The 21,324-nt window shown below is 42.2% G+C and overlaps 1 protein-coding gene across 3 annotated transcripts in view; it reads left to right on the top strand.

Annotated features, from left to right (window-relative positions):
* Positions 1 to 21,324, top strand: part of ARHGAP26 (Rho GTPase activating protein 26) — a 771,897-nt gene that overhangs the window by 530,164 nt on the left and 220,409 nt on the right. For all 3 annotated transcript variants that reach the window (XM_082255674.1, XM_082255673.1, XM_082255672.1), the window contains exon 19: positions 724 to 862. In XM_082255674.1, the coding sequence (XP_082111800.1) occupies positions 724 to 862 (139 nt within the window). The remainder of the gene's footprint in view (positions 1 to 723; positions 863 to 21,324) is intronic.

The following is a 21,324-nucleotide window of genomic DNA, read 5'->3' as shown; positions in this document are numbered from 1 at the left end:
TTAGTACATAAGGGTATCAATGTTTCTCATTTCAGTAAGTGGGGAAGTATGGGTTTTTATGATGAAGAACTGATGTGTCTATGGCCAAAATGATCCTGTCCTGTCATTTAGCCAGGTATCTCATGTGTCATACAGATATGAAAGCTGCTGCAGATCAGCTCACGTTTCATACAGATATGATAGCTTTTGCAGATATTTGTGAATAGTTTTGATGTCAATACAACTGAAGATGGTGTATAACATTTCTTTTTCTTGGTAGTTGGGTGGGCTTATCTGCTACAGCTTTAGCAATCTAAAGTAATCTACAAAGTTTTGTCGGGTTCTGACAACCCCTATTTTGCAAGGTATTACTGGAAAAAGACCTACATGTTTCATCTTCATTTTTTAACATATCAGTGTGGCATCAACCTAAAGTGGTGGTGGACAAAGAACAGGTCAATCTTTGCAGAGATCTCAAACAAATTTTTTCTACACCTTTTCTATGCAGGTATGGGCAACTTTGGCATCTCTCCCATAAAAGTAACTTATACTTGTATTTTAGGGTCAGTGTTGCTTTTAACGTCCTCCTTCTTAGTGTTACCTGGATGAGGACTTTTGACCTGGCTGCCATGACAGAGTTAATGGGGATTTACTTTATAAGAAATGTGCTTCAACTTAGTTTTCTTCCATTTCCCCTATGTGTTTTATAACCAGCTGACCTTTTGAATCTCATTTTATTTATAGATGTTTTCCACAGTGCCGGAGATGCCACAGACAAACTCCCAGCTGCATTTGTCTCGTAAAAGGAGCACTGACTCAAAGCCGCCTTCCTGCAGTGAGAGGCCTTTAACGCTTTTCCACACAACGCATTCCACAGAGAAAGGTGGGTGTTGCCAGCTCTCCTCAACCCTCCAAAAAAATGTTTTTGTTGGTCTGTTTATGCCATCCTTTTTGCTATATAAAGCTATTCTGCATCCTGCATACTGCACAGTAGCAAATATTTAGTAGGTTCTTCACCTTTAAAAGGCATTTTGTTATGTTTTCACCATAATTTTTCCTTTGTTGTAATTTTCACTTTTTTTACTGTAGTCAGCCTACTTTAGAGCTTCCATAAATGTGGGACATTTTCTAAAAGTGGTACTCAGTTTTGGAATACTGTAAGCAGCTTTAGGAAGTACATGAAGAGCTGCCTTGAGGTAAAATATGCCAGCCCTAGTGGAAGTTATTAGTAGCAAGTATTGGAGGTGAGCATGTATGTTCAATCTGCATAGAGATTATAGGGAACCTCATCCTGATTTGTTTGCTTATAGTGTAAACAGACTTAAATGTTATCATGTTTGGTACTAGATATGATACTCTGACACTGCAAAAGTTGGGATTATGCAGGTGACACGCACACATACAGTTGTGCTCTTAAGTTTACATACCCTGGCAGAATTTATGATTTCTTGGCCATTTTTCAGAAAATATGAATGGATATTACAAAAACTTTTTTTTCACTCGTGGTTAGTGTTTGTCTAAAGCCATTTATTAATCAACTGTAGTTAGTCTTTTTAAATCATAATGACATCAGAAACTACCCAAATGACCCTGATCAAAAGTTTACATACCCCAATTCCTAATACCGGGTATTGCCCCCTTTAACATCAATGACAGCTTAAAGTCTTTTGTGGTATTTGTGTATGAGGCTCTTTATCTTCATAGATGGTAAAGCTGCCCTTTGTTCCTGGCAAAAAAAACCTCCAATTCTTGTAACTTCTTGGGCTGTCTTTGATAAACTGCACGTTTGAGATCTCCCCAGAGTGACTCAATGATATTGAGGTCGGTCTCTTGACCTCAATGATATTGAGGTCAGGAGACTGAGATCGCCACTCCAGAACCTTCACTTTATTCTGCTGTAGCCAATGACAGGTAGAATTGGCCTTGTGTTTACGATCATTGTCATGTTGGAATGTCCAAGTACATCCCATGCGCAGCTCACGGGCTGATGAATCCAAGTTTTCCTCCAGTATTTTTTGATAACATACTGCATTCATCTTGCCATCAATTCTGACCAAATTTCCTGTGCCTTTGAAACTCATACATCCCCAAAACATCAGCGATCCACCTCCGTGTTTCACAGTAGGAATGGTGTACCTTTCATCATAGGCCTTGTTGACTCCTCTCCAAATGTAGCGTTTATGGTTGTGGCCAAAAAGCAAAATTTTGGTCTCATCGCTCCAAATGACTTTGTGCCATAAGGTTTGAGGCTCGTCTCTGTGCTTTTTTGGAGTATTGTAAGTGGGATACTTTGTAGCATTTGCATAGTAATGGCTTTCTTCTGGCGACCCGACCATGCAGCCCATCTTTCTTGAAGTGCCTCCTTATTGTGCATCTTGAAACAGCAACACCACATGTTTTCAGAGAGTCCTGTATTTTACCTGAAGTTATTTGTGGGTTTGTCTTTGCATCCCGATTTTCCTGGCAGTTGTGGCTGAAATTCTAGTTGGTCTACATGACTGTGGTTTGGTTTCAACAGAACCCCTTATTTTCCACTTCTTGGTTAGATTTTGAACACTGCTGATTGGCATTCCTAATTCCTTGGATATCTTTTTATATCCCTTTCCTGTTTTATACAGTTCAAATACCTTTTCCCACAGATCCTTTGACAATTCCTTTCCTTTCCCTATGACTCAGAATCCAGAAACGTCAGTGCAGCACTGTATGAAAGATGCAAGGGTCTGTCAGGAGTCCAGAAACTCATTGACCTTTTATACACACACACTAATTACAAGCAAACAGATTACAGGTGAGGATGGTTACCTTTAATAGTCATTCAAACTCCTTTGTGTCAACTGTGTGCATGTTATCAGTCCAAAATCACCAGGGTATGTAAACTTTTGATCAGGGTCATTTGAGTAGTTTCTGTTGTCATTATGATTTAAAAAGAGAAAACACAGTTAATTAATAATAAATTACTTAAGCCAAACACTAACCATGAGTGAAAGAAAAGTTTTTGTGTTATCATTCATATTCTCGGTAAAATGGCCAAGAAATCATAAATTCTGACAGTAAACCTATGAGCACAACTGTATCACCCCACAGGTTAAACTATTCCCACCACTTCTGCCTGGAGCTCTTTATAAGGTACTCCCTTCCATCAGCACTTTGCCATGAGGACTTTGCTATAGGGACATTTACACCTGGTTTTACTGTGTACTCCTTCATGGACACACTTACCCCATTTCCTCATCCTTCTACATGAGTACCCATAAGGAAATACCCTCACCCATAGCAGTGGTGGAAACCAGGCACAAGGGAATCACGGCAAAAGTTCAGCCGAACAATCGCTGTGCCTGCATAACACTCAAACTGCTCAGACTAACAACACTTCCCATGCACCTAATCCGCACCCTATTTCAGCAATAATCTCTGCATTCTGTTCTAACTCTATCTCAGGCACGCAACACAAGGCCTACCTTGACCAAGGCAAATTCATCTGCAACCATGTCAGATATTCTTGGACAACTAACAGCTTTAATACAGCCGTTACTATCCAAAGCACAACAGTGCCAAGAAACTTCTCCACTCTGTTCATTTTTGCCGGAATTGCAAAGTGAAACACTTCCTCTAGAGGATGCTGGCATTAAAGGAGATTGAAGGAGATCCAGGGGCAGTGTTAGCGGAGGTCACAAAAGATTTCTCACCCCAGCCTTTTTTTACACCTGATGGTAATGGCGTCACACAACACGCTTGCTAAAGTTGATATGCTCAGTTCTGCTGTACGCAAAAGCCTTGGCATTGTAGCACTTGATTATGCTCCATCTCATCATGCCCCCTTTGGGTACTAAGAGAATCAGATAAATTAAAAAAGACATTCCTTATTCATTATCAAGTAGAATGGGTAATTAATGATGATTGGGTTAACCCTGAAAAGATTTTCCCTCATTGATGAACTCAATCCTGTGGAGAGTTATCTAAAAGGTTAGTCTTAAACATCTTACTGTGTCTGTAGAAGATGTTCCTTCATTTAAAGAGTCTACTGACACCTACAGACACTGCCTTCAGCCTTTAACCTTTTGTGTTGATGCCCTAGATCAAGTCATGACACAAATCACCAGAAGGATTCTCATTTCTGTCCATATATGCAGAATCTTATGACTAAAAATCTGGGCAGCTGAAGCTGCTTGCAAGCTTTGTCTCGCATATATTCCCGATGAAGGAGGATGTTTATTTGGTTGTGTACTTGACAAATTCATCAAACATGTCACAGGAAAATTGCACTCTTCCACAACAAAAAGTTCCTAAAAACCCTTCTTTGGAGGCATCGGCCACCTCAGAGTGCTTCACCACTATCCCCTGGCTACATCTTCAAAGCCACTCGAGTCTTTTGTTTTGGCACAAGAGTTGGACCAAAAAACCTAATAAGTCCACCCCAAAGCTGTCTTCATAATAGGGGCACTTTCACTCCTAAGATTAGGGGAAAGCCTGTTACATTAATTTGTGAGTTCAATTAGTGGTTTCAAAGGGGTACAGAATATGGGTAAAACCACCTCATCATTTTGTTCTCTGAAACATACCTAAATCTTCAAGGGCAATCTTATATGCAGGCCACCCTTAACCATCTCTTGTCCCAGGGAGTGGTCATTCCAGTCCCTTTCAAGGATAGGTTCTAAAGATTTTATTCAAACCTGTTCATAGAGTGAAAACCCAGTGGGGTCATTCATGCTATTCTAGACCTAAAATCCCTAATGATTACCTTTTCATCCAAACGTTTCTTATAAAGTCTGAAAGGTCAGTTATTGCCTCTCTCAGTCAAGGGGAATACTTAACATCAGTAGACATTCACTTCGCAGTAAGAGACAAAAACGTTCTATTTTTCGCAATACCATTTGGCCTATCTTCTGCACCCAGAGTATTCACAAAGGTACTTGTACCTCTTCTTGCCCTCTTAGACAGCCTTTTTCTGAAGGACTCCTCTCCCCTTCAGCTCTCTGCAAACTTCCAAAGAACTATTCAGATCTTTAGGGCCTTCTGTTGGGTTATCTATTTTCAAATGTCTGCTCTCCATTCTACTTTTCACATAGAATATTTAGACCTCATCCTGGACATAGTCCAGGCCAAATTCTTTATTCTAGAAAACACAATTCTCTCTCTAAGATCTCAAGCTTTGATGTTAAGATTAAAGAGACATCCCTTTTAAGAAACTCAAATTTTCTGAGTTCTGGGCCCTTATGGTAGCCTCATACCCTTCGTCCAAGGCCTCTTCAACGCAACATCTTGTTGGCCTGGAATAAGCATGCTCCTATGCACCTCTCCAGCCAAGCAAGGAACTGCCTAGCATGGTAGATTTCAAATCCAGCCTTGACAATGAGGAAATCCCTTCTACTACATCCAAGTGGTAGAGTGTGAGTGGTGAGTGTGAAAACAGATACCAGCCTTACAGGCTGGGGAGGGGGGTTCTAATCTCCCCAGTTCCAGGAAAGATGGCCACCCAAGGAAGTAAGGCTTCCTAACAATATCCTGGACCTCAGAGCAATAAAACTAGATTTTAATCATAGTACCACCCCAATTCAGAGTCACACAGATTATAACCAGACAGCGCCGGGGCTGTGGCCTATATCAGCCACCAAGGGGGTACCAGGTGTCCAACAGCTTTAATGGAAGGAAGTCTAATCATCTCAGCCATCTCTGCTGTTACCTCAGCTGTCATTGCCTGCCTGAACCAAGGGAAATTAACCCTTCATCCTGACATTTTCAGTCTCTTATGTCAGAAGTTGAGGACGTCAAATATGGATATTTTGGCATCCAAGTACAACAATAACTTACCCTTTTGTAGCCAGGACCGAGGAATTCTTTAGTACTGGCTTTGGATGCTTGGGTAATTTAATGGACTTCCTTCCAGTTAATATATGCTCCCCCCCCCCCCCGGGCTTATTCTGCCATGACTGCTCCATTAAACAGAGCAAGAGACGAAACTGGTGATACTCAACTGGTACACAGACATACTCCGACTTCTAGGAGATGATCCCTGGAGTAAGTATTGGAGAGCGCCTAGTACATGAGTTCATATTGTTAAGTATCTTTTTAAAACATTTTAAGAGCATCAAATACATACAATGCTATTTGGGGTAAAAGGCTTCTCCCTTCTTCAGGGTTTGAGCATTGGATGTTGTTAGAATCACAATGACATGCAATAGAAAACTTGCATTAGGGTTTAATAAAGACTGTCAAATCCTAATGGTACTGTGAACAGCCAGCATGAACTATGCCAATTCCAAAAAAAGTTAAGATGCTATGTAAAAATCTGTAAAAATAGAATGCAATGATTTGCAATTTTCAAAACCCCATATTTTATTCACAGTAAAAGAAAAAAATAGAAAATATATCAAATGTTCAAACTTAGAAAATGTACCATTTTAGGAAAAAAATAGGGTCATTTTGAAATTTATGGTAGCAACACCTCTCAAAAAAGTTGGGAACGGGGGGGGGGGGGGAGTAAGTGGTAGTAACAATGAAGTGCTGTAGGATCGTTTTGCAACTAATTAGGTTAATTGGCAACTGACAGTAACATAATTGGATATAAAAAAAAGCATCTTAGAGAGTCAGTGTCTCAGAAGTAAAGATGGGCAGAGATTCACTAATCTGTGAAAAGTTGCATCTTAAATTGTTGAACAATTTCAGAATAATGTTCTTAAACATAAAATTACAAAGCCTTTAAATGCATCGTCATCAGTAGTGGGGTTGTAATATGAATTTTTGTACTAGGTGCTCCTCTGTACCTACCCTAAAGTTTATCATCTGCTGAGTCACAATTGGGGAGAGAAAAAGGTCCTCCCACACTGCCCTTTTTGGATGATCTTTCTTACAAATTGGCCTTATTCGTTGTTATCACCTTTGTTAGACGTGTCTATGCACTAGCAGCTATCTTGTAAGGAGCCATTTCAAACATTTTAGAAAGGCAAAGTAGTGTTGCGTCCAATGGTATCTAACTTCCATCATAATGACATTCTTCACTTTGTGCCCTGCTCCTAAGCACTCCTAAGTCCGTAAAAGCTGCATATATGAAAAAATAATATTTTATGTCTGGTCGTCAGAGCTACGCAAAGGACATCCTACCTCGAAATCTACTATAGCCAAGTGGATAAGACAACTCATCTCGAGAATAAGGCACCTTGAGCACTCCTGCTCACTCAACTAGATTGGTGGATGTTTTCCTGGGATTTTGACATTAAACCTCAATTACCCTGTTTTGCAATGCCACCACCCTGGTCTTCAGTTCATACCTCCTCCCAAGTTCTACCAGGTGGACTTCCAAACTTCTGCGGTTGCAGCTTTTGATCTCACGTTTTTTTTTCAACAGCACAGTTGTGTCTCTTGACCCTTGTTATTGTTCGTTGGGCCTGCCGCCACAGTTCTGCTAGCCTTGTTGCCCACTCTTCATATTCATTGCTTGGGGATGGCCCAGGGTATAGGAATATCCAGCTTGTGTACTGTACTGTATGGTGATGAGAGGATATTTGACTTGCCTGTAAATTCCATATCTTGTAATACACAACAGGACACAGGGCACCCTCGCCTTTGTTCCTGTGTTACTTAGCATTGCTTGCTAAAAAGCTGAGCTCTTACAGAGTTTGGTAGCGTTGATTTTAGGCCAAAACCAAAAATGTAATAACCCAAAACCAAAAATTTTATATTTTGCTGCTTACCAATCCCTAAATGTGGTGGCTGAATTAGTTTTCTTTTTTTAGTTGTTTTCTTAAACTCTGTTTTCACCTGGTTTTCTTGGCAGTAACACACCTCCTGTATTAGAGTGCCTCCACTCTGAATGAAGGTGCACATGGGTACCTTTGGACAGCAGGATTTTTAACCTGGAGTGAAGGGAGTATTAGATGTTACTAGAAGGTTTAGATACACTAAACAAATTGAAGCCAAACTCAAGCTCATACTTCAGTTACACTGGCAGTTATTGCAACATTTTTTTTTTCCTTATGGAAGTGGTACATGTTTGTCGCAATGCTCTTAACTGCTACATTTATAAAACCGCTTGTTCTGTTGAAAAACAACGAAATTGCTAGTAGATGTATCAACAGGTAAAAAAAAACAGGGTGTCAAAAAACAAGCTGCAGATGTCATCTGTGACATAAGGGGCGGGGTCTCCGGGTGACGTCACCGGGAGACCACACCCCTAATGGCTATATAACCAGCTGCATAGCCCGGAGCCGGCATAATCACCGGAGACATCATCGAAGGAGGAGGACCGGAGGAAGAAGGAGACCAGAGGGGAGAAGACAAGAGGAAGAAGAGCGGAGGAAGAAGAAGACAAGAGGGGAAAAGAGCGGAGGGGAAAAGAGCGGGGGGGAGAAAAGCAGATGAAGATTTTTAATAAACTTCTTAAAATGTCTCCTGTCATTATTTACATACAATGCCTTTTATGGGGTGCCTTCCAAAGGGGGCTTCCAAATTCCGATAAGCCCCCTGCCCAAAGACCCCCACAACCACCGGCCATGGTTGTCGGGAAGAGGCCCTTGTCCTCATCAACATGGGGGCAAGGTGCTTTGGGGTGGGGGGTGTAGAGCTCCCCCTGCCGCAAAGAACCCACCCCCTCCCCATGTTGAGGGCGTGTGGCCTGGTATGGTCCAGGGGGGGTGGGGCCGCTCGCTTGTCCCCTCCCCTTTCCTGGCCTCCCGGGCTGCATGCTCAGACAAGGGTCTGGTATGGATTTTGGGGGGGGGACCCTACGCCGTTTTTTCGGCATAGGGCTTACCCTCAAAATCCATACCAGACCCAAAGGGCCTGGTTTGGAACCTGGAGGGGACCCCCACGACCTTTTTTCACGTTTTGGTGTGGAGTTCCTCCTCAAGATTCTCAGAGCGCAAGTCACACCACAAGTCAGTTCATCCTGATCCGACTTGTGATGCGACTTCCATTCAAATTAGTGGGCTCCCATAGGGAACCATTGATTTTCAAATAAAAAAAAAAATACGTATAATGTGGTTTAACGCTGTATAAACAACGTTAAGCAACGTCAATCAGCCTTTAGCAGCGTCAGACGTTTTTACAGCTTGACGCTGCAGCTCCAGAACGCACTGGTCCTGCGTTTTTTTTGCAGCTTAAAAACGCCTATGCCACTTGGAGCTCCTAAAAGCCTGTGTGTGCATGAGGCCATAGAATAACATGGAGGGGCATTTTTAAGCTGCAAAAAAAAAAAACATCTGACACCCCTAACAGCAGCTGCAAAAACGCCCTGTGTGCATGGGGCCTTAAAAGGATAACTAATGCAGCCTTCATATCTAAGGACTGGTAAGCTGCAATATGTGTTTGCTTTTGGGATTAATACTACTCTAATTCTTTAATTAATTTAAAACTGCTAATTCTCATTTTTTGTGAAGATAGCCAAGGAACAATGTATAACCGTGCTCTTTTCAACTTAATATTTACTGTAAATTTAAATGTTAATAGTTGCAAATTTGTATTCTGTTTTATAGTTTTACAGAGATGGTATGAAAAAAAGCAGGCCTTTTTTGAATATGTGGCATGATTGCCACGCATGCTTTTTTGCAGGGAGGAGGTGGAAAGATTTATTAAAATGTTTTGTTGCATGCCTACTTTGGTAATTTCTTGGGTTCTCTGAGAAAGCTGGAATCAATCAGAACTGCTTTTAAAACTCAGTCGTTGAGCATTCAGCAGCCTGGTTTTTATAAAGCTTTCATTTCATGGCTTTAGAATGGTTTCTGCTGATCTTGCAGTAACTGGCTCATATTTTTTTTTATATATTCACTATTAGATTACATTGTACTAGGATTAGGTGTCGCATCACATGGCATCTTGAGGACCAATGGATATTAGAAGGGATGAGAGGTTCATTTGTACAGAAATCAGCCTTCAAGTGGATTTGCAGTACAATAATTGAAGACTTTACAATAGTTTCTATATCAGTGCAGTTTCCTATTTACAAAACAAAACCAAAATAACAAAAGTTCAACAGTCCTAATCCACTTCATATTGGTGTCATGTGGTTTTTGTTCCTCCTGTGCAGTTTGCACCAATTAAGTCTTGCTCTCCCCTGGATTTGGTGACCCTACAATTCGGTATGGTCAAATCTCACTTTAAATCATGTGCATCCTCCTATTATCGTTTTGAATGGTGGATCATATTTGATGTACTTGTGTTTCGAATAATTCTTCCTTGTTCTCTTCAATTGCTCAGTTCTACATGAAAAATAAAAACTACATAGTGCCTTATCTTTAGGTAACCTTTATACTCCTTTACAGTATCTCACAAAAGTGATTACACCCCCACATTTTTGTAATTATTTTATTATATCTTTTCATGTGTCAACACTGAAGAAATGACACTTTGCTACAATGCAAAGTAGTGAGTGTACAGCTTGTATAATAATGTAAATTTTCCATCCCCTCAAAATAACTCAACACACAGCCATTAATGTCTAAACTGCTGGCAACAAAAGTGTGTACGCCCTTAAGTGAAAATGTCCAAATTGAGCCCAATTAACCATTTCCCTCCCCAGTGTCATGTGACTCGTTAGTGTTAAAAGGTCTCAGGTGTGAATGGGGAGCAGGTGTGTTAAATTTTGTTATCGCTCTCACTCTCTCATACTGGTCACTGGAAGTTCAACATCGCTCCTCATGGCAAAGAACTCTCTGAGGATCTGAAAAAAATAATTGTTGCTCTACATGATGGCCTATGATATAAGATGATCGCCAAGACCCTGAAACTGAGCTGCAGCACTGTGGCCAAGACCATGCAGCCATTTAACAGGACAGGTTCCACTCAGAATAAGCATCACCATGGTGGACCAAAGAAATTGAGTGCATGTGCTCAGCGTCATATCCAGAGATTGTCTTTGGGAAAGCCCACAAACAGTTTGCTGAAAACAAGCAGACTAAGGACATGGATTACTAGAACCATGTCTTGTGGTCTGATGAGACCAAGATAAACTTATTTGGTTCAGGCAGTGTCAAGCGTGTGTTGCGGCAACCAGGTTAGGAGTACAAAGAAAAGTGTCTTGCCTACAATCAGGCACGGTGGTGACAGTGTCATGGTCTGGGGCTGCATGAGTGCTGCCGGCACTGGGGAGATACAGTTTATTGAGGGAACCATGAATGCCAACATGTACTGTGACTTACTGAAGCAGAGCATGATCCCCTCCCTTTGAAGACTGGGCCGCAGGACAGTATTCCTACATAACAACCCCAAACACACCTCCAAGATGACCACTTACCTACTTATGGTTTGTGAGGTTGAAAAAAGACATCAGCCCATCCAGTTCAACCTATGTGTGTGTTTGTGTGTGTTTGCTGTTAACTGTACATTGTATACCCCTTTATGTTGTGCTCTTTCAGGTGCCCATCTAATAGTTTTTTGAAACTATTGATGCTTCCTGCTGATACTACTGCTTGTGGAAGATAATTCCACATCCTTACTGCTCTGACAGTAAAGAACCCCTTACGTATTTTAAGGTTAAACTGTTTTTCCTATAGTTTTAGTGAGTGGCCACGTGTCTTATTGTATTCCCTTTCTCTGAAAAGTTTGTTCCTTATGCTAGGGTCATCACCAGTACAGTATTTGTACATTGATATCATATCCTCTCTCAAGCGTCTCTTCTCCAGAGAGAATAAGTTCAATGCTTGTAGTCTTTCCTCATAGCTGCTGTCCTCCATTCCCCAAATTATTTGTGTTGCCCTTCTCTGGACTCTCTCCAGTTCTAGTACATCCTTTCTGAGGACCGGTGCCCAGAGTCTTGTAGAGTGGGAGAATAATCTCTTTATTTCTGGAGTAAGTCCCCTTTTTTATACATGCCAATATTTTGTTGGCTTTGCTTGCAGTGACTTGGCATTGCATGCCACTGCCAAGCCTGTTGTCCACTAGTACCCCCGGGTCCTTTTCCATATTAGATTCACCCAGAGATTCCCCCCTAGTGAGTAGCTTGCTTTCGTGTTTCTGATGCCCAAGTGCATTACTTTACATTTTTCAATATTAAACCTCATCTGGCATGTCGTTGCCCACCCCATTATTTTGTTCAGGTCTGCTTGTAAGGTTTCCACATCCTGCATAGAAGATATTGGCATGCTTAGTTTAGTATCATCCGCAAATACCGAGATTGTGCTGGATATCCCCTCCTCTAGATCGTTTATGAATAAATTAAACAGGATTGATCCCAGGACAGAACCTTGGGGGACCCCACTTTCCACATCCGCCCAATCAGAGTACTCCCCATTTATCACCACCCTCTTGACTGACTGCCTTGCTAAAGAAGCTGAGGGTAAAGGTGATGGCCTGGCCAAGCCTGTCTCCAGATCTAAACCCCATTGAGCATCCGTGGGGCATCCTCAAACAGAAAGTGGAGGAGCGCACGGTCTCTAACATCCACCAGCTCCTTGATGTCGTCATGAAGGAGTGGATGAGGACTCCAGTGGCAATCTGTGAAGCTCTGGTGAACGCCATGCCAAAGAGGGTTTTAGACAGTGCTGGAAAATAATGGTGGCCACACAAAATATTGACACTTTGGGACCAATTTGGACATTCTCACTTAGGGTTGTACTCACTTTTGTTGCCAGCAGTTTAGACATTAATGGCTGTGTGTTGAGTTATTTTGAGGGGACAGAACATTTACACTGTTATACAAGCTGTACACTTACTACTCTCCATTGTAGCAAAGTGTAATTTCTTCAGTGTTGTCACATGAAAAGATATAATAAAATATTTACAAAAATGTGAGGGGTGTACAGTAAACCCCCTCCATCGTGGGGGTTACGTTCCGGACCCACCCGCGAAAAGTGAAAATCCCCGAAATAGAAAAACCCTATTAAAATACACTGTAGGCATGTTTTTTTAACTGTCACTGTACTTTTAAAAGCATTTTAAGGTCTTTAAACACACTTTTAAAACAATAGAAACTCATTTAAACACATAAAAGATACTGAGAGACATAGCAAGAGCTATGGAAAACACAAAAATAATTAATTTAAAAATGATTTAATTAGTAAAATAACATTACAGAAAAAAACACAATATACCGGGAACGCAAAAACTGAACCGCGATATAACAGGGGTTTACTGTACTCACTTTCGTGAGATATTGTATATGCTCTACTCACTTAGAAAAATGTGCACTGTGCCTTTAATATATAATGTGTGCCACCTTCACCAGATGTGCTCTCACCTGGTCCCCTACATGGATCAATGGTAAAAACAATTTAGATGGCTATTGGAAAACTCTTTGTTCCATTTTAAATTAATCTGTTTAAAAAAAACTGGCTCTGTCCCTTTAATTTCTCCTCTCACGTCCGCTCCTACCACATGCAGAGAGAAAAAAAATGTGTACATAGTGTCTTATCCTTGATTTAACTCAGGTATTATACTTCTACAGACCACTACTCACAAGAAAATGCATTAATATGGTTTGCTATTGTGTAATTAGACGTTTCAATCTGAGGTTAAACCCACTCCAAACCCACTCCTCACCTCAATAAGCAAATCCACGGCCAACATTTGTCAGCAAAAATGATCCTCTCTAATGCCCCGTACACACGTGCAGATTATCTGCAGACTTTTGTCTGCAGACTTACCTTTTCTATGTAGTGCAAGGGCCTGCCGGATTGCATACAAATTGAAAGTGTTTAGGTTTGACCTCATATTATATGGTTTTGGTAAGTTTGCAGACAAAAGTCTGCAGATAATCTGCACGTGTGTATGGGGCATAAGTGTTCTCCTGTCCTCTCTCCCACTCAGCTACATGTAAAAGGTCAGAAAAGATGCAATAGTGCTTTATCCCTTTAAAGCTTTAGTCACCAAAATGCCAAGTTAAAACTCAAATTTGCGTTTAAAAAACATTGCTTCTCGATCTATGCCAAAACCACCATTTATACAATTTCAGGTTTGCTTAACAAGGCATGCATCAACTCGCCTCAAACAGTACTCCTAGCAACGTTAGGTCCCACCCACATGCAGTTCGTCACCGATCACATGACTTCCTCAGGGGAAATCTGATTGGACGACAATCTTAGGCTGGCCATACACCATACAATTTTCTTATTCAATTTCCTTTAGATTTACCTTCAACTATGTAGTGCAAGGGCCTGCCTGATTGCATACAAATTGAAAGTGTTCAGGTTTGAACTTATATTATATGGTTTTGATAAATCTAAAGGAAAGTTGAACAAGAAAATTGTATAGTGTATGGCCAGCCTTATGTTTGTCTATGTACGTGCCATTTGGTTGTCGATTCCTCCATTTTTCCATGGGAACCATTTTATTGTGGACCACTCGATCCTCGGCATCTAAACTAATGTATCTCCACCATATGTATTTAGATTGCATATAATTCTCAGATATTAACCACTTAAGCAGGGAGGGGAAATTATGGTGTGGGGTTGTTTTTCAGGGTTGAGCTTGGCCCCTTGGTTCCAGTTAAGGTAACTCTTTAACAAATCCAAATTAGAGCACAACCTAACTTAACTGGTGGAAACTGCACAGAAGGAACAAAAAACATGTGACACCAATAAGAAATTGATTATAACTGTTGCACTATTTTTATTTTGGATTTGTTTTGTAAATAAGCACAGTGCTGTGTTGAAATAGAAACTTTTGTAATGTCCTCAATTATTGCACTGCAAATCCACTTACATGGCCCCCTAATGAAAGATAAATATTTTAGGTATTGGTTGAAATAATCTTCCTTTTGTTTAATTTCTAGGACATTCCAGTTTTACTTTAGTCTAAGACATGGGTGTCCAACCTTTTGGCTTCTCTGGGCCACATTGAGTATTGAGAAATTTTCCCGGGCCGCATATAAAATATATACTATAGTTAAGGTATATAAGTAATAAAACGCCGTTGCGCCCTTCCCGCACCACACTCTAATTTAACACAACTAGAGGATAATCACATGAAATGGAATCAGTATACAGAGGTTTACTTCTGAGAGATAATAAAGGAACACTCTAACCACCATGACCATGTCAGTGATTTGAAGTGGTCATGGGAGGAGTCAGGAACACTGCATATGCTGGGATACTTACAGTTATGTGCTGGGGGATTGTTGCCCCTCTAGCACATATGACTTAGGCAGCCAGAAAATGGCATGTCCTTATTCATACATGTATGAACAAGGACATGACATATTATGATAAAACACAACTAGTTATTAAAAAACATATTGCAACAATTTACACACGCTAATGCACATACCTTTTCTACTTATTTTGCAGACTGCTGGCGGTTACTACTGGTGGGTAATGCTGGCGGTTACTGCTGACGGGTCCTTCTGGAGGTTACTGCTGGTGGGTAATGCTGGACCCACAGGCCATGGCCCACCCAGCAGGACCAACAGGCCATGGCCAGCAGGACCAACAGGCCATGGCCAGCAGGACCAACAGGCCATGGCCAGCAGGACCAACAGGCCATGGCCAGCAGGACCAACAGGCCATGGCCAACTGCCAGCAGGACCCACAGGCATTGGCCAGCAGGACCCACAGGCATTGGCCAGCAGGACCTACAGGCATTGGCCAGCAGGACCCACCTGCATTGGCCAGCAGGACCTACAGGCATTGGCCAGCAGGACCCACAGGCCATGGCCAGCAGGACCGAATGGCCATGGCCAGCAGGACCCACAGGCCATGGCCAGCAGGACCCACAGGCCATGGCCAGCAGGACCAGGGGCCATGGCCAGCAGGACCAAAAGGCCATGGCCAGCAGGACCAAAAGGCCATGGCCAGCAGGACCACAAGGCCATGGCCAGCAGGACCACAAGGCATGGCCAGCAGGACCAACAGGCCATGGCCAGCAGGACCAACAGGCCATGGCCAGCAGTACCAACAGGCCATGGCCAGCAGAACCCACAGGCCATGGCCAGCAGGACCCACAGGCCATGGCCAGCAGGACCAGGGGCCATGGCCAGCAGGACCAAAAGGCCATGGCCAGCAGGACCACAAGGCCATGGCCAGCAGGACCAACAGGCCATGGCCAGCAGGACCAACAGGCCATGGCCAGCAGGACCAACAGGCCATGGCCAGCAGGACCCACAGGCCATGGCCAGCAGGACCCACAGGCCATGGCCAGCTCCCAGCTGGACCCACAGACCATAGCCAGCTCCCAGCAGGACCCAAAGGCAGTGGCCAGCAGGACCCACAGGCCATGGCCAGCTTCCCACAGGCCCACAGGCAATGGCCTGTCCAGCAGGTCCCACAGGCAATGGCCAGCTCCCAGCAGGACCCACAGGCAGTGGCCAGTAGGACCCGCAGGCAGTGGCCAGTAGTACCCACAGGCAGTGGCCAGTTCCCAGCAGGACCCACAGGCAGTGGCCAGTAGTACCCGCAGGCAGTGGTCAGCTCCCAGCAGAACCCACAGGCAGTGGCCAGTAGGACCCGCAGGCAGTGACCAGTAGTACCCGCAGGCAGTGGCCAGCTCCCAGCAGAACCCACAGGCAGTGGCCATCAGGACCCGCAGGCATTGGCCATCAGGACCCGCAGGCAGTGGCCATCAGGACCCGCGGGCCGTGGCCATCAGGACCCGCAGGCCGTGGCCATCAGGACCCACAGGCTATGGCCAGCACCAGACAACCAGACAGTATTGAAGGCTATTTCCTATTTTAAGGTTACTGGGTGGGCAGGGAACGGAGGCAGGGTAAATGGGGTGTTTGGGGGGGATGGAATGTAGGAGTTAGGTGGGGGTGTCAGGGTCTCTCACCTCAGTAATGCCGATTGCAGCTCCTTGCACGGCCTCCTGGAGGGTGATGACATCTTCCTCTGCCTGCCTCCAGTCCAAAGACTCCGGGAGTTTTAGAAGTAAGCTGTTCGCTGTTCTCATCTGTTTCACTGCTGCAGCCATCCAGACATACATGACCCGTCCCCTCGCGCCCCGCCTCTGCTCGCCTCAAGACTCCGTCTCCGGGAGTTGTAGTTTCCTGCTTCCTGCTGCTCCGTTCTCTCCACCCACCGCTACCAAGAACTTGAGCACTGTCCGTACTACAACTCCCGGAATGCAGTGCAGCAGCAACTCAGCCAATCGGCGGCCATGGCAGCCGATTTCCTCAAAAAAAAAAAAGTCAACAGACAGCAGCCGTAAGAGCGGCTGTTTTGAATAAATGTTAGCGGGCGGGAGACTGGAATTCTGCGGTGGGCCACATTGCAGGCGGCCCGCGGGCCGCAGGTTGGACATGCCTGGTCTAAGACATGAAGGCTGATTTCTTTAGAAATAAGTCTAAGCCTTTGCTTTGTTGTACACAATGTGTAAATTAACCCCTCATTCCTTCTTCTAATATCCATTGGTCCTCAAAATGCCATGTGATGTGACACCTAGTCCTGGTACAATGTATTCAATAGGTATTTGAAGTGTGGAGATCCCAAATAACTATGTCATTGTAATAAGTGTGTTCTAGAGGATTCTAATGTAACAAAATTTGTCTAACAATATTAAATATAAAGCATCTGTAATTAGAAAATATGCAACACCTTAAAGGAAAACGTGTTTAGGGGGCACAAACTGCTCCAAACTGGATACATTGAACAAATATGGAATCTTTGAAAAAATACAGTCCAAACAGACTCTTTTTGATCTGCTCCTTCTTATCCCCTCACATCCTCTAACTAGTTTTAACTTCATCTTCTCAGTGGTTGCATAGTTCGGTTGAAAAAAGACACCGGTCCATCTCGTTTAACCAATAGAAAAAAATGAATATTAAGAAGAAGAAAAAAGAAAACCTCTTTAAACCGAATCCTACTGTTGATCCAGAGGAAGGCAACCAGTAATAAGCTGAGTTAGCCATAACTAGTTTCTGAGGAAGTCTATTCACAGCTATTACTGTGAAGAAGCCTTTCTGTGAAGGTTAAACATCTTCCAGACACATGGATTGTTTTTTTCCTTTGTAATGACCTTAAAGTCAATAACACTATACCACGTTCGCTATATGGACCACTTTGTACTTGGCAAACATATTTTCACTTAGTCACCTCTTCTCTAGAGAAAATGAGATCAGTTCAGCTAATCTTTTCTCATAGTCTAGGGTTCTCAGTGCCTTTGATCAGTTTAGGTGCCCATGTTTGCTTTTACTCCATTCTCCAACATCCTTTGTGTGAACTCTACTTCGATATTCCACACGAGAAGCATTAAAGAAGTAAATGGTTTCACACCACCACGCAATCCAATGTAGAAAAGTTCCTTTATTCACATAAGTGGTAAAAGGTACAGCAGGATAGGACAGTAGACGTGTTTCACACGACTGCTACGTGCTTGTTCACTATCAGGCCTTAGAAAGTGCAGGGGCACAATTATGTCTCTCTCTCCTTTCCCTTCCCCCCCCCCTCTTCTTTCTCTCATTTCCCTTTCTCTCTCTTCTCTTAAGTAAGCTTTATTGGTAGGACCAAATACATTTTAGCATTGCCAGAGTAGTTGAGTCTGTATGGGAATGGGGGTAACTTCTCTCTCTTCTCGCTCTCAAGAAAATATTTAGCATTAGAAACTGTAGCTTGGCATTACATGTTACTATTAAGTATATGATTTACCAGATCCTTGTCAACTATTAACTCCCCAGCTGTTCTCCCAGCCCCAAAGTGCATAACTTTACATTTATCAACATTAAACCTCATTTGCCATAAAGTTATAATATTCTGGTGGTCCAGATCACTAGCCAGCTCACTCTGTGAAAGCAGAGTATTTTATCTTCCCAAAACAAGCAAACAAAATGTGGTTTTCTTCTTTTCTTCAGCATACTTAAACTCAAGACCAAAATTAAACTTTGGTTTTCTGCCTGCTAGTAAAACGTGTTCCTTCATAGGGCTATACAGTCCCTGTCTGCTTCAGGGGTCCACAGAAAAGAACCGCATACAACTCTTTCTCGTGAGCATGTCCACCTCACACCTGTTGACTGCCTCCACCTTTTCAGCCCTCTCTCACATGCAGATTACAGGCCCAAAATACCTATAGTCAGAGTTGAAGGCTTTCCCACCCAATAATATCTGAGCCCAATTTTAGTCCCATATTAAGACTTGCTAATCCTGAGCAAACTGTAAATCAGTTTTCTCCTTTCTAACCAGATTGTTAGAACCCTTCGCCCTGAATTGGTGAGAAACCCTGAGTACTCTAAAAAATGCTTCCTATCCTCCCTTAAACAAAAGGGACACACATCTTATCACCCAGGACTTATGCCTGGCATCCTGCGCACAGTACATTGAAGTTGTTGTAAAGGCAGAATGTTGTTGTTTGTTTGTTTTTTTTTTTGTTTTGTTTTTTTACCTTACTACATTCTGCTTCTTTTTTCTCTGAAAACTTAAGCAGATTTGTGGCAGAACTTTGGTCTTTAATGAATCCATGTTACCTATTGAGTATAATATTATTTTCTACGTGGTTTATTAGCAAACTCTCAAGTATCTTCCCGACTTTAGAAGTTAAACTAACCATTTTGCTACATTCTTTCTCTTCTCTCCTTATTTTTTCTTTATTTTCCCCTTTGTGTGCCTTCTACCAGCAACTTCCAACTTCAATAGCTTGCTCTTTGTTGATAAAAGGCGGTAGAGTTACTTACTGAGCAATAAAAACGGGATAAAATTCAGATATCAAATAGGGAAATGTGATATACAATTTTATACTCTTCAAGCCTGAGGAGATGAATCTGTAGATGTTAACCCTTACAGCATGAAGGCTTCCAATAATATTGTATTAAAACAGAACCTCCAAATAGTTGTATAAAAGGACAGAATATCTGATAAATGATGCTCCTATAATGATCAGATATAATATTTGAACCTCTAATAACTGGGCATGGTCTTTAACCCAAAATGTCAATTCTATATTGAAATACATTAAAATCTTCAAAATAAGAACACACCTAAAACCACACACTGTTAAGGACTGTCAATCACCCATATGTAGCTTATAAAATACCCTAATATACAGTAAACTGCCAGTGTTCCAACCTTGATAGAATGACTTAATTATGTCCCCCAAATAACAATATACAGAGGGGAAATAATTATTTGATCCCCTGCAGATTTTGTAAGTTTGCCCACTTACAAAGAAATGAAGGGTCTATAATTGTTATCATAGGTGTATTTTAAATAAAGGACACAGAATATCAACCAAAAATCCAGGAAAAAAAACATGATACAAATGTTAGAAATTGAATTGCAGTTCAGTGAGTAAAATAAGTATTTGATCCTCTACCAACCCACAATAATTCTGGCTCCCACAGACTGGCTAGAGTATGTGTTGAATAGGTCCTGTCAATTTAAGATCCTAATGACAACTCGTTATGTGTATAAAATACACCTGTACACAGAATCTTTCTTTAATTTAAACCTCACCATCATAGGCAAGACCAAAGAGCTGTCAAAGGACGTCAGGGACAAGATTGTAGACCTGCAAAGGGCTGGAATGGTCCACAAGACCATCAGCAAGAAACTTGTTGAGAAGGAGACAACTGTTGGAGCGATTATTCGCAAATGGAAGAAATACAAAATAACCATCAATGGCCCTCTGTCTGGAGCTCTATGCAAGATTTTGCCTTATGGACTAAGGATGAACATGAGAAAAGTGAGGAATCAGCCCAGAAATACATGGGAAGAGCTTGTGAATAATCTCAAGGCAGTTGGGACCACAGTCACCAAACAAACCACTGGTAACACAATACGCTGCCATGGATTGAAATCCTGCGGCGCCCGCAAGGTCCCCCTCCTTTAAGAAGGCACATGTACAGACCCATCTGAAGTTTGCCATTGAACATTTAAATTATTCAGAGAAGGATTGAGATGAGACCAAAACTGAGCTCTTTGGCATTAACTCGATTAGCCGTGTTTTAAGGAAGAAAAATGCTGACTGCGACCCTATCTTGGATGAGAACCTTGTTCCCTCAAGATGGGTTATGGATTGGTCTTCCAGCATGACAATGACCCAAAACATACCACCAAGGCAACAAAGGATTGGCTCAAGAAGAAGCACATAAAGGTCATAGAGTAGCCTAGCCAGTCTCCAGACCTTAATCCTATAGAGAATTTATGGAGGGAGCTAAAACGTCAAGTTTCAGCTAAGAAACCTTAAGGATTTAGAGAAGATCTGTAAAGAAGACCAAAATCCCTCCTGAGATGTGTGCAAACCTGGTCACCAGCTACAAGAAATGTCTTACTTCTGTGCTTGCCAACAAGGGAGCTTGGGGATCAAATACTTATTTTACTCACTGAACTGCAGCTCAATTTATAAAATCTGTATCATGTTTTTTTGATAGACCCTTCATTTCTTTGTAAGTGGACAAGCCTACAAAATCTGCAGGGGATCAAATAATAATTTTCATCCTTGTTTATATCTTGTGTATCAAAAATGTGCTTCTGTTCACAGACATTGGGGCATAAATCC

This window comes from Pelophylax lessonae, assembly GCF_965119305.1.
Source record: "Pelophylax lessonae genome assembly, chromosome: 4".
Lineage (NCBI taxonomy): Eukaryota > Metazoa > Chordata > Amphibia > Anura > Ranidae > Pelophylax > Pelophylax lessonae.
Note: the sequence above shows the minus strand (reverse complement) of the source record. Positions and strands in the feature narration are given on the sequence as shown.